Source organism: Pipistrellus hanaki, assembly GCF_964339955.1.
Source record: "Pipistrellus hanaki genome assembly, chromosome: 18".
Classification (NCBI taxonomy): domain Eukaryota; kingdom Metazoa; phylum Chordata; class Mammalia; order Chiroptera; family Vespertilionidae; genus Pipistrellus; species Pipistrellus hanaki.
In genome coordinates, this window is record NC_140520.1 from 40,312,595 (window position 1) to 40,325,633 (window position 13,039).

General features: G+C 66.3%; 1 protein-coding gene across 3 annotated transcripts; it reads left to right on the forward strand.

Moving 5' to 3' along the window:
• NECTIN4 (nectin cell adhesion molecule 4) lies at positions 1-12,678 on the forward strand. 3 transcript variants are annotated; one of them, XM_084867215.1, is made up of 9 exons: positions 1-310; positions 6,357-6,725; positions 7,865-8,155; positions 8,891-9,011; positions 9,822-9,970; positions 10,069-10,228; positions 10,557-10,632; positions 10,923-10,997; positions 11,314-12,678. In XM_084867215.1, the coding sequence occupies exons 1-9, from the start codon at positions 235-237 to the stop codon at positions 11,539-11,541; spliced, it is 1,545 nt and encodes a 514-aa protein (XP_084723341.1). In that variant the 5' UTR covers positions 1-234; the 3' UTR covers positions 11,542-12,678. The 3 variants fall into 3 exon arrangements, with proteins under 3 accessions (XP_084723341.1, XP_084723342.1, XP_084723343.1); XM_084867216.1 differs by having other exon boundaries at positions 10,072-10,228; XM_084867217.1 differs by lacking the exon at positions 10,923-10,997 and having other exon boundaries at positions 10,072-10,228; positions 11,314-12,672.
• The last annotated feature ends 361 nt before the right edge of the window (positions 12,679-13,039 follow it).

Consider the following 13,039-nt stretch of genomic DNA (forward strand, 5'->3'; position numbering starts at 1 on the left):
GGAAGCAGCTCTGGGGGAGCTCGGAGCTCCCATCACGGCTTCTGGGGGGGGCAGCTGCCGCCGGGTGCAGGACGGGCCGGTCCCCTAGGGGAGCCCCAGGAGGACGGGCAGGTGTGCCAGGGCCCGGACCTGTGACCCTCCCGCCCCGGCCAGCGCCCTTTCCAGCCCCCGAGCTGGAGCCCCGGGAGCGCCCGGCGGCACCTGAGGAACGCGGGGCAGCTCTGCGTGGGACCCATGCCCCTGGCCCGGGGAGCCGACATGCGGGGGCCTGAGGCCTGGCTGCCGCTGCTGCTCCTGGCGTCACTGGCAGGTAGGCCTCCCGTAGCCACAGTGCCCCCTTCTGAGCCACCAGTGCCCCCTCCCCCGCGAGGCCTGACTGAGGACCCACCCTCTCCCACCAGCTGCCGGCCTGCCCCAGGGGAGCAGGGGAGCTCATCCCCACGGCCCCCTCCTGCTGAGGCCTGGAGGAGAGGATGAGGGCCGGGGTAGGGTGGGCCGGGGCCCTTCCACCAGGTCCGGGAGGAGCCCTCACCTCCCTGCTGAGCTGGGAACTGCTGATGGTGCGAGGCTGACTCAGGGGTGAGCTGGTTCTAGTCATGGGTGTGGGGAGCTGATGCCCCGAGAGGGACAGGGTTCTTTCTCCTTCTCTCCCCGAGCCCAGGACCAGGCGCTGGAGGGGCGATGGCCCCTCTCCCCCTGGACACAGTCAGATGCCAGTGTGGTGACCATGTGACTGCTCAGATGAGTTGGGGGCTAGGAGGTGCCTTCCAGCCAGGTGTGGTTCCCTTTGCTCATTCCTGTCCCCACTTCCTCGCGGAGACTGTCTGATGTATGAAGCCGATGGGAATGACAGGAGCTTCGGACGGGATAGGACCCCATGGGATCGCGTGGGCCATGAGTAACCGAGACACCCTTCCCTTTGGGACTCGGGGACCTGCCTGCCCAGGCCCAGGAGCAGCCACAACCTGGTGGTCCAGCAGGGTCCTTGTTTCCGCACCTGCCTGGATGGCCCTGCCTCCCCCCACCCCCCTGGCTGTCAGGGCAGCGAGCCTGGCTGTGTGTGTGGGGGCTGCTCTCCTTCTACCTGAAGATGGAGGGGTCTTGGCCCAGCCTCCAATCATAGGGCACTGAGCTTCTACCCCCACCGCCCCTCCCCCCCGGTTCCCTTCTCCAAAGAGCCCTCTCACTCGCTCAGGCCCAGAAGGTGGGGCCGGGTGGCTTGGCAGCCACTTGCCTGCAGGACCTGCCCACACCTCGAGGATGGGGCAGGATCAGAGAGGTCGCAGCTCCAACTCCCTCACTGCCCAGAGGGAAACTGACTCCCTCAGGGTTAGAACTAGGCCGTCCTGAACGAGACCCTCCCTGCCCCCTTCCATGACCCAGAGCTTGTTCTAAGAGAAGCCCAGGGAGGGCTTCTAGTGAGGGCGGCCTGACAGACGGACAGGGGACGTGCCAATGGTGGGAAGCAGCCTGGCTTCAGGACACCAGGCTGGTGCCCAGGGAGCTGCTGGCGCTGCTGTCGCCACCGCTGGCCAAAGGCTCGGGCCGAGAGGCAGACCTCAGGCTCCAGCGGAGCGTCAGCTGCCCCCGTGGCCCCCATAGTACAGGCTTCTCTGTGTTTGGGTTCCTTCTCAGAAGCTGCCGAGTTTCTCTCTCTGAAAGCCTTGAGTTCTGGCCTGTTTCTGCTCTTAATCTGTTAGGTGGCCTTGGGCAACTCAGAAAGTCTTAGGAGACCCAGAGTGGCCATGTCTGTGGCCCTCCGGCCCCGAGGCCCCTGGCAGAGTGAATGGTCGCAGAGGGGTGCTGGGTGCGGGAGGCAGGCAGTCTGGCTGTGGTGATAAAAGGGGGCCCCTCTGGGTGGGACCAAGGCTGGCTTCACCCCACACTGCCCCCGCCCATTAGTGCCCCCCTGCAGGCCCCACGGCCTGCCCCACCCTGGCCGAGGAGGAGGCTGGGGAGGCGCCTGCACCAAGGCTCTTTGTTTCTCTTTAATGAGATGAGTTTCCGGGTGAGATCCCCTCCCTCCTCCCTCCCCACCTCCTGCCCTGGGCCGGAGGGCCCCAGGTCGCCAGACACCCTGTAGTAAGTAGATCCTCTTCCCAGCTGGGTCTAGCCCCAGGGCGTCGCAGGCCAGGGGTGGGTCTCCATTTCTGCCCTCCAGGGGAGGACCAGCTTTTGTCTGAGGTTAGCTTCCGAGAAAGGGAGGCACATCCCTGCTTCTCTCCTCCCGTCAGGGGCAGCCCTCTCCAGCAGGATCTTCCCAAACCCCAGGAGGCCAGCAAGAGGCTGTTTCCCACCCACGGGGGGGGGGGGGGGGACCCCCAGGGCCTCAGTCCTACCCGGTGCCACCGAGATGGTGGGAGGGGCTCATGGCACAGTTCATGGGCCAGCCACCAGACTGCGGCCTCGGGGCGCTGGGGCCTGGGAAAGTGGAGCGTTAAGCCTCCTGAGGGAGAAGGCCTGGCTCTCTGGCCTCTCCAATGAGCCCTCCGAACCAGGTCTCCGCAGGAAGGAGGGTGCGGCCGGGAGCAGAGTCGGGAGGGAGCCCAGAGGCTGGACCTGGGAACAGAATACAAATGGAAGGTGACGTTGGGAACTGGGGCCACAGCCCTGGAGGAGGGTGCCAGGTGGGACCCCTCAGCTGGCCGTGGCCTCTGGCCTGGCCTTTCCCATAGTTCTCTGCCCCTCCCCCCACTCACCTCAAATTGGTGTGTGCTGGGAGCTGAGGTGAGGCTGGGATTTGGGTGGGGCAGAGCTGGCCACACTTGGAGAGTGGCTGGCAGGATGGGGGGTGGGTGGTGGCTAGGATCTCAGGAGTTTGGGAGAAGCTGAATTCTGGGTCTCCCACCCACAGTGTGGCTGTTTTGGTGACTCAGCCAGGCTCAGACTGGCTCCGGGGGGTTTAGGGGACTTATCTGAGCGGGAGCTGTGTCTGGGCTGAGCGGGCTGCCTCCAGGCCTGCCCTGCCTCATTGTTGTCATCGCAGCTCCTCTCCTGCTGTGGCCCCCTCCCCAGACGCTAATCGGTGGGCGGGCGCTGTGCCCAGGTTGCTAAGCTGGGGGCTTAGGACAGTGGGAGGGAAGGAGGGAGGCAGGTGAAGCAGAGGGAGAAGCTCCTGGTTTTGCTCCAAGGCCAAGGCTGCCCAGGGGGGAGGAGCAGGGCTTCAGGGCCCCCTTCCAGGTCCTTTCTCCCCAATCTCCTGGTGGCTTCACTCTCTGTGGAGGCTGCGGTGGTGCTGGGGGCGCATGCTGGTGTGGGGGGCGTGGGGCAGGGTTAACTAGGCCGAGACCCTGGATGGCTGGGGCCCTCCCTCAGCTCCGGGCGGCATCCTCCTCCCACCAGCCACACCGGACCACCGGCACCCACCCGGCACCCACCCGGGCCAGAGCCAGGGCTGCTTGGGTGGTGGCAGCAGGCGTTCCCAGGGAGAGGCCTCCTCAGGCCACAGGTGCGGGGGCCCTGGGAGGGGCTGGGGGAGGAGTGGGGGTCCTGGGGACAAGGGTGGAGAGAGCGCTCAGCTCGTTCTGTTGGGGAGCCCGTGATGGCAGCTGCCCAGGGCTTCCCGAGGGACAGGACTTCACCTCTGGGCCCTCCGCCTGAGGGGACTCCCCTCGGTGAGGTGGGAGGGCGACCGGGCGACCTTCCAGATGGACCAGCCACACGCCACAGACCACGCACCACTGACTGGGCAGCCGAGACAGGGAGGCATGCAGGCACCAGGGGAGCCACAGCCGAACATTCGCCAACACAGTGGGACAGGAGTGTGAGACGCGGGCACATGCACACCCCGTACGCTGCTCTTCGGATGCAGACAAGCACATACACTCACTGAAGGCAAGGCGTGAACACGAGTGAGTGACCCCTTCGTGCAAGGAGGCAGCCTCCCGTGCGTGTGAACTGGCACCAGGAGCAACCAGGCCTCACCCAGAGTGGCACGTCCAGATCCACAGGCTCTCACTCCTCTCCTGGTCCTCCCCCCCTCCGGTGCTCCTGGGGCTGGAGGGAGAGGCCCCTCAGGAAGATCCTCCCTCCCCAGAGACCCTCTCTGGGGGCAGCCTCAGTTCCCCTCTGGGGCACAGGCCAGGCCTCACGCCCAGGAAGTCGGGACAAAAGCTCTGGGTGGGAGCAGCCAGGCCTGGAGGAGCTGTCTGGGAGCTGGTGGCGTGGGGCCTGGCCGGGGTGGGGAGGCCGAGGGCAGGGATCTCGTTGGGCCAGTTGGGCCTGTTCTTTCCCTTGCGCAAGGTGGTGGCTGCTGGCGGCTGTGGCTGAATCACCAAGGCTCCTGACCAGAGTCCTGGGCTCATGGAGGCGGCTGGGAGGGTCGGAGGGAGGAGTGCAACCAGCAGAGGCTGCGAGACAGACCCGAGCAATGCGCAGCAGGAGGGTGGCGGGGCTGGCCTGGCCACGGGGTGCCCACAGTGACCTCACCGGGCAGGCGGCTCTGGTGACGCCATCATGCTGATGCCAGGGAGGCGCTGCGGGAGAAAGGAGGCTGCTGGGCTGGTGGCTGGGCTCTGGGTCCACTGGAGCCCAGTCCCTCCACTGAGGACTGGACTGCGGACGGCGGGGCTGTGGGAGCACCGAGGGCTTGCCTGTCTCCCTGGGTCCTGGGCAGGCTTGGGCTGGTCCCTGGGGAGTGTGGGTCTTGGACACACAGTAGGGATGAAGGATTGGGCTCAGGCATGTGCTGGGGACGCGCTGCCTGTTGTGCTGTATGAGTGACCTTCGGGGAATGTGGGTGATCAGTGGGGAGCGGGTCAGATGGTTGCGATGTGGCCTCGGAGTCGTCTCGGGAGTCTGTGGAAGGGCTCCGTGCCCGGCTGGAGCACCGGCCCCTGCGGCCTGCGGACGGCGGTGCTGGGCGCAGAGCCCTGCCCTCCTGTGTTAGGGGCCATGCTGGGAGGGGTGAAGGCGGCAGCTGGACTCCCAGGCTGGGCTGGGTGGGACCAACATCAGCTCAGGCAGCTCAGGGCCCTGGCATCCAGCCCTGCAGGTCTGTCCCGTCCCTTCCAGGCGCTCCCAGCTGCCAGCAGCACCCCTTCCGCCCCTCCCTCTGCCCGCTCGGCTCTGCCTGCGGTACCCTCAGATCCCCTGTAGTTGGGCTTCTGTCTCCCCCCATGCTTGTCCTCCACTGCCCCCCCCCTTTTAAAAATACTTTTATTGATTTCAGAGAAGAAGGGAGAGAGAGAGAGAGATAGAAACATCAATGATGGGAGAGAATCATGGATCGGCTGCCTCCTGCACGCCCCTCACTGGAGATCAAACCTGCAACCCTGGCCTGTGGGCCAACTTGGAATCGGTTCATGGATCGATGCTCAACCACTGAGCCACAGCGGCCGGGCCTCCACCCCTTTCTTTTTTCCTTTGCAGTGAACCCAGCTAACCAGTCTGTCCTGCCTGCACCCCAAGGTTGCCATGCACACCCCTTCCTGCCTAGCCCAGCCAGACTGCTGGTTCCTCAGGGTCCACCCTCCCACCTCCTGCCTGTCTCTTGTCTGTTCACTCGCCACTAATCCAGCCATCGGTGACCATGGCTTGAGTGTCAATCATGAGCAGGAATTCAGCCCACGGGCCCCCAGAAGAAGCACTGAGTCAGAACCCCCGTCTCCACACGCGACATGAGGCCCAGGTTCTGCTCCGCGGGCGAGGCCGCGCGGGGGAGCGGGCGCCGCAGGAAGGGGCTTCGAGGGTCTGAGCCCCTCTCCCGCCCCTTCCCGGCAGCCGTGCCTCCCGCTCCGGTGCGGCTCCCGCTTCCCCTGCCTCTCGGGCCCCGCTCCCTCTGGACCCACCCGAACCCCTCTGCCCAGGGCGGGAGGCCCGCGCGGCTGGGCTCCAACCACGGCCTCAGACGCCCCGGCCTCGCCCGCCTCCCCGCCCGCCCGGGTCGCGCACAGCCCGGCTGCCTCCTCCGGGCCGCTCGCCTCCCGCCTGGTCCCGGGCCGGTTTCTCGGCCGCCCCGTCCCAGACGCCCGACCGACCTCACCTGAGCCTCGGCCTCGGCCTTCCCGTCTCAGCGACAGGCCGGCGGGCCCCCCTTCCCCCTCCCTGGAAGCCGGTCGCCCGGCTCCAAGCGGGAACCCCGCCTCCTGGGCGGACCGCCCCCCGCGGCTCCCACCCCCGGGGCCCCTGAAAGCCGTCTTCCGGGCGCAGGCCAGCCCGGCCGGCTGTGCGCCCCGAGGGCAGAGCCCCCTCCCCGCGGCCGCACCTCCGCCGCGGGCCGGTCACTCCCTCCCGTGCCTCGGTTTCCCCCGGGGACAGGGACGGCGCCGGGGAGCGGCCCCAGTGCTTCGCCAGGACCTCCGCCGCGGCCGCCGAGCCCCGCCCGCACCCCTAACCCGCTGCCTCTGTGCCCGCAGGCCGCTGCCCGGCGGGCGAGCTGGAGGCCCCGGAGCTGGTGACGGTGGTGCTGGGCCAGGACGCGCGGCTGCCCTGCCTCTACCGCGGGGGCCCCGGCGAGCAGGTGGCGCAGGTGGCCTGGGCGCGCGCCGCCGCGGGCGAGGGCGCCCGGGAGCTGGCGCTGCTGCACGCGCAGTACGGGCTGCACGTGGGCCCCGCCTACGAGGGCCGCGTGGAGCGGCCGCCCGCGCGCGGCCCCCCGGACGGCCCCCTGGACGGCGCGGTGCTGCTGCGCAACGCGGTGCAGGCGGACGAGGGCGAGTACGAGTGCCGCGTGAGCACCTTCCCGGCCGGCAGCTTCCAGGCGCGGCTGCGGCTCCGCGTGCTCGGTGAGCGGGCCCGGGGCGGAGCCTGCGGGGGGGGGGGGGGTTCAGGGAGCCTGGGAGGGGCCCGGGAGCGGGGCGGGGACCTGGGGGGGGCCGGGAGACCCCGAGGGCCGGTCCTGCAGGGGGCCGGAAGCGTGGCCTGCAACCCACCCCGCTCCTAAACCCAGAGTGACCCGCGCCTTGGTTCCACCGGCTCAGCCGCGGGAGAAGCCATTTAACGCCAGTTCTTCCTCCCAGTGACCTGAAACCTCCCTCAGTTTCTTTCGGGCGACAGGGCCCAGCCAGCTCTCACCTGCACCTGACTCTCAGCCCCCTAGCCCCAGCGCCCTCGGTGGCCCGGTTCCTGCCCAGCCCGCGGGTCCTGGCCCTCCGAGGGCAGTCAGCCGGTGCCTCCTTCTGGCCCGCCCCCTGGGTCTCACCGAGGTGCCCCCAGGCACTGGTCAGAGCCCCTCGGACCTGGGCTCCACGTGGGGCCCAGGAGTGGGCAGGCAGGCCCAGGGGGCAGGTGCCATCAGGACCAGGGTTATGTCTCCCTCGCCTGGACCTCAGTGAGGGTGGTCAGAGGCCAGAGGGACCCTGTGAGTCACCGCTTTCCCGTTGGCGCTCATGGTCGGCGGAAGCCCCAAACCTAAGGTCAAGTCTTTTCCACCCTGGTTCAGGCTGCTAATGGTATGAAGGTGGAAAGGGTCTTTGTCATCTCCCTTCACTCACCAGCTTTGTAGGAAAATATGAGTGTGACCTCGGCTTGAGCACCTAAGAGCCGGGGTCTGGGACGAACCCTCTTCCGCCCTGAGCCTCGACTTCCTCCGATGGCCCAGCCGTAGCTGTCACTTCATGGCTTGTTGGCGGGACTGATGAGATTCTGTCTGTAAAGTGTTTAGCATAATGCTTGGTGCCTATTACTATTATACCCATGTTATCTTTAATTAGTTCGTTGTTTTTATTAAAAAATAACCCATGCTCATTGTAAAAAGTACAAACAATGGACAGGTATAGTCGGGTGAGATTCTGCCACTCACCTGGCATCCTTACCGGTAAAACAAGAGAACAGGGACTGGAACTGGGCAGCCGTGGAAAAGGGACTGGGATGGGGCCGGCCTCCTGACGGGGTGCAGACCTTGACCCCTGTCCCTCACCTGCAGTGCCTCCCCTGCCCTCACTGAATCCTGGTCCAGCGCTGGAAGAGGGCCAGGGCCTGACACTGGCCGCCTCCTGCACAGCTGAGGGCAGCCCGGCCCCCAACGTGACCTGGGACACAGAGGTCAAGGGCACCATGTCCAGCCGCGCCTTTGAGCACTCCCGCTCGGCAGCTGTCACGTCCGAGTTCCGCCTGGTGCCCAGCCGCAGCATGAACGGGCGGCCCCTCACCTGCGTGGTGTCCCACCCCGGCCTGCTCCAGGACCAGAGGCTCACCCACACCCTGCACGTGGCCTGTGAGTGCTGGGGTCGTGGGGGGCCCCATGGCTTCGAGGGGCGGTGAGACCCTGAGAACCTGAGCCCACAGTCAGGCCAGCCGGGTCCTGTGGCTGAGGTGAGGTCTGGGGGGAGCCACCCAGATGACCTCAGGCCTCTGACGTAGAAGGGCGGTTGGGAGAATCACGCGCGAACTGGGAGCTGAACTGGGGTGTCCAGGCGGGGATCCGAGCTGGCACCAGCTGCTGTTCGGCCTCCTCCCTTACTTCCTCCGCCGCAGAAGGAAAGTGATACCCGCTCAGGCTCCCGTGGAACTAGGAGCCCGGCGTGCAGGGCAGCTCAGGCTCAGGGCAGGGGTGCGCAGGGCAGCCGGGTGGCAGTGGGTGCGGGGCCCTGAGGGAAGAGGACGTTTCTGACTCAGCTGACCCAGCATGTGGCCCAGCGTGGCTCCTCAGCAGATGCTCGTTAGGGAAATGAATGGCATGTAGGTGGTTTAGCTTCCCAAGAATCCGGGAGCAGAACCAGTACGGCTCTGCGGGACATCCTGGGGAGGGCTTGGAGGAAGTGACCCATGGGTATGCTGAGGCACTTAGGGGCTCCTTGCCCTGTACCCCAGAGAGGAGTGGGGGCTCGGCTGGCACAGTGAGGAGGAAGGAGAAGGCAGGGGAGGCTCTTCCAGGTAGGTGGAGCCTGGGATGGGCCCTTGAAGGAACAGCAAGATCAAAGCTGTTTTTCCCCTCCACCTTCCGTTCCAGACCTTGCAGAGGCCTCTGTGCGGGGCCTGGAAGACCAAAAGCTGTGGCAGACCGGCAGGGAAGGCGCCACGCTCAAGTGTCTGAGTGAGGGGCAGCCCCCGCCCACCTACAACTGGACACGGTGAGGGCCTGGCCTGGGGAGGGCTTCTCTGAGGCCAGCATGTGCTCACGAGGGGCTGGGACGACATATTTTGAGCCCCGGGTACATGGGGCACAGCTCCTCCATGGAAGCACAGCCATGTCCCCAAGCGGCCGGCTGGCCGGGATCATCTGAGGGAACCAGCAGTGAAGACCTTGGCTTTCCCTAGCTTTTACATGACCACGTGCTCACACACTAATACTGTGTATGTTTACAAAAGTTCCTAAAGAGGGTAAGACAACACGGCACAGGTGATCGTCACTGCTGTTAACCAACGCCCTGTGGCCCCGGTGGTGCCCATCCCATGTGTCCCCACCCGCCGCTCCCCGCAGGAGTGCTGGGCTTTCTCCGGGGTCTGAGGTCCAGGGCTGCGGGTGTGTGTGTGTGTGTGTGTGTGTGTGTATGTGTAAGGCCAGGGTGCCCGAGGCCCTGCCCTCCTGTGCTCGGCGCGGGGGGGTGGGGCGCCAGTCACTTTTTCCGAGTCGTCTGAGCCCAGATGGTAATGAAGTGTCCTGTTGTGTGGACAGACTTCATGCCAGGGTGCCTGGTGCCCAGGCTGGTGATGTGCTGCCGTGGGAGCCTGTGGGATGGCATGCGCGTGTGGCGGGCGCCCGGGTCAGGCTGAGCAGCAGGGAGGAGGGCCTCTGCCTGGACCTGCCGGGGTGGGAGGGGCACCGTGGGAACAGCCTGCGGCTCTGGGTGACGACATGGGGGCGGGAGGGGAGCGAGGCCTGGACACGTCGGTGGTGCCGCCGCAGCCGGCCCGCGGCCCCATCAGCTCCCTGTCCTCAGGCTGGACGGGCCTCTGCCGAGCGGGGTGCGTGCGGACGGGGACACCCTGGGCTTCCCCCCGCTGACGGCTGAGCACAGCGGCGTCTACGTCTGCCGCGTGAGCAATGACCTCTCCTGGCGGGAGTCCCAGGTCACCGTGGAGGTGCTGGGTGAGCTCGGGGAGCCGGGGCGGCCGGGGCTGGGCGGAGGGCGGCTCCGTGGGGACCTCCGGCGCGGGAGCTTGCTCGCTCAGGCAGCCTGTCTCCAGCAGACCCGGAGGCGGCCTCGGGGAAGCAGGTGGACCTGGTGTCGGCCTCCGTGGTGGTGGTGGGAGTGATCGCCGGGCTCCTGCTCTGCCTCCTGGTGGTGGTGGTGGTGCTGATGTCACGATACCATCGGCGCAAGGCCCAGCAGATGACCCAGAAGTAGTGAGTACTGGCCGCTCCTGGGGACAGAAGGGGCTGGCAGCGGTGGGGGGACCGAGGAGAGGAAGTGGGGGTGGGCTTCTGGGGCTCAGGGTCTGGGCCTCGGCTGGATGTGGAGGACCTCACTGCCGGTGTGAGGGTTGGATCCACATGCCAGGTGTCACCACGCACACGCACACGCACACGCACACGCACACGCACATGCATGCGCCACAGCCGTCAGGCATACTTGTAGGGACAGCACATCACCAGGGCCCGTCTCCCAGAGGCCGGCCGGGGCTCCCTGTGGAAGCCGCCCTGCCCCCTCCTGACAAAGGGGTGTCCTTCCCAGTGAGGAGGAGCTGACCCTGACCAGGGAGAACTCCATCCGCAGGCTGCATTCCCACCACTCGGACCCCAGGAGCCAGGTGGGTGCCCCTCTGCCCAGGAGCACAGTCCTCCGTCCGGCTGGCCACTGACTCACAGCTGGGCTGGGCTGGGCCCCGGGGTCATGGCTGCTCCATCCCCTGGGTGCTCCTGTCCCCCAGGTCCTTGGGAAGCCCGCCAGCAGGGATCCTGGGGGGTGGCGACGCACGAGGGTGTGGCATCAGGAGAGACTGGGCTGTGGGCTGGGGGAGTGGTCGTCAGGGAGGAGCTGGTGGAAGACAGAGGTGGAGGCGAGCCCTGGCCTGACTGCTCCCGTGTCTGGGCCCTGCAGCCGGAGGAGAGTGTAGGGCTGAGAGCCGAGGGCCACCCTGATAGTCTCAAGGACAACAGTAGCTGCTCTGTGATGGTGAGGCCCAGCCCCCCCGCATCCCCACCACTCTCCTCAGGCTCCTGTCCTGTTCCCAGGGCGGGTCATGGCCCCTCCCTGCCCCTCAGCCTGGCTCAGGCAGCCCTACCCTGCCCCCTGCTCCACCTTCGGCTGCATTTCCGTCCCCACCCCCTGCACTTGCTCCCAGCTTCTCCCTCATGCCCAGTACCTCTGAGACAGCCATGACCCCTGACCCCTGTTTATACTTGGCCTACAACCCACCTTGCCCCCCGCCCCACTAGGGTATGGCTGCCCTGTCTTGGTTCCTGACATGCCCTCTGCCCTTGGCCTCCAGAGTGAAGAGCCCGAAGGCCGCAGCTACTCCACGCTGACCACCGTGCGGGAGATCGAGACCCAGACAGAGCTGCTGGCGCCCAGTCCCGGCTGCGAGCGGGCAGCAGGGGAGGACTGCGACGAGGGCATCAAGCAGGCCATGAGCCACTTCGTTCAGGAGAATGGGACGCTGCGGGCCAAGCCCACAGGCAATGGCATCTACATCAACGGGCGGGGCCACCTGGTCTGACCCAGGCCCACCTCCCACCGCCCAGCGCCTGCTCCCTCTGCTGACCGAGGACTTCAGCTCATCTCATCCCTCAACCCCCGACTGTTCCCCTTTTCCTCCAGCCCTGTGTCTGATACCCAGATGGCTGGATAGGTTGAGTCCCTGCTGTGTGTGCAGGTCAGTGTGTGTGTGTGTGTGCGCGTGTGTGCGCGCGCATGTCTGTGCTGTGTGTCACGCCATCTGTCAGGATTCAGTGCCCGGTGCTGTTGTGTCCAGTTCCCCGGGCATCTGCATGGAGTTGTGTGCCTGCATGCATTCCACCTGCAAACACAGGTGTTTTCTCAGACCCCAGAGCAGTATTATAATAATGCAGAGGCTGGAGGCTGCGGGCACTTCCAGGTGTGCGGGCACAGCTGGAGCTGGGATCTGGCTCCTGGTCAGAGGGGGCTCCCAGCCCCGGAGGTCCTCAGAGGCTCCAGCTGGCACAGGAAGCCCTCTGCCCTCTAGTGGCTGGGCCTGCTGCTCGCACGTGTTTCTTTAAGGACCAGCCTGAGTCCCAGAGTGAGAGGAAGACTGGAAACAAGCTTTCACTCACACGACATTCTCCTTCCCCGAAGGGAGGCCTCAGCACAGACCGCCCGGGATAGCCAGGGGCCTCTGGGGGAGCCTGGAGCCAGTGGGTCTGCAGGTGGGAGTGGCCGTGGCCCCGGAGGCAGGGTCGGCCCTCTGTCTCCTGAGCCCCTCTGCTTTCTTCATTGTGGTTCAGTGGCCTGTGGACCTGGGGGGCTGTTGGGACTTGGTGATGAGGGTTCCTGTTCAGTTGTTGTTGGGGAGAGAGGGTGGGGGTTCAGGGGATGCAAAGGGGCTGCTGGGGGCCTGACTGGCTCCTTCCCCTGGGATCCTGGGGCCACCACCTCGGCTTTTCTGGTCCCTTTCTGCTGGGTCCACTCACACAACCAACCAGAGCACCCAGGGGACGGAGCAGCCACGAGCCCCAGGCTCAGCCCAGCCACCACTCAGGCCTGCAATGCGGGTTCCTGGTCACAGGAGAGACTGGCCCTGTTCCCCGCCAGCCCAGAACTTTGGATCTGGGACCCCAGTGTGTACATTCTATGTAAATATGTTCATATTTGTACATAAATAAACATGATACCTGTTTGTCTTGTTCCTTTCTTGCCTCCCACCCCCACCCCAGGTGTGTAAGCCTGGACCCTGCTGTCCCTCAGCCTGCCCTGTGGGACCGGGGCAGCAGGGCTGCGGTCGGTAGCACAGACAGAGGAGCCAGACCGCAGAGGAGTTCCCCGGAGGCTCGAGCTGGGAGGGCTTCAGGTCCCCGTGGGAACGGCCGCGGGTGGGCCTGGCCCTCCCTCCTGCGTGTGCTGGGCACAGCTCCTCGCTGCCTCGAGGGGGCCGGCCTCGGGTCTCTACCTGGGACCCAGTATCCTTGGCTCTAAGTGCCAGTCACCTGCTCACGCCCCGGCCGCACACACACCCAGGGCTCTGACATCACCTCCCGCGA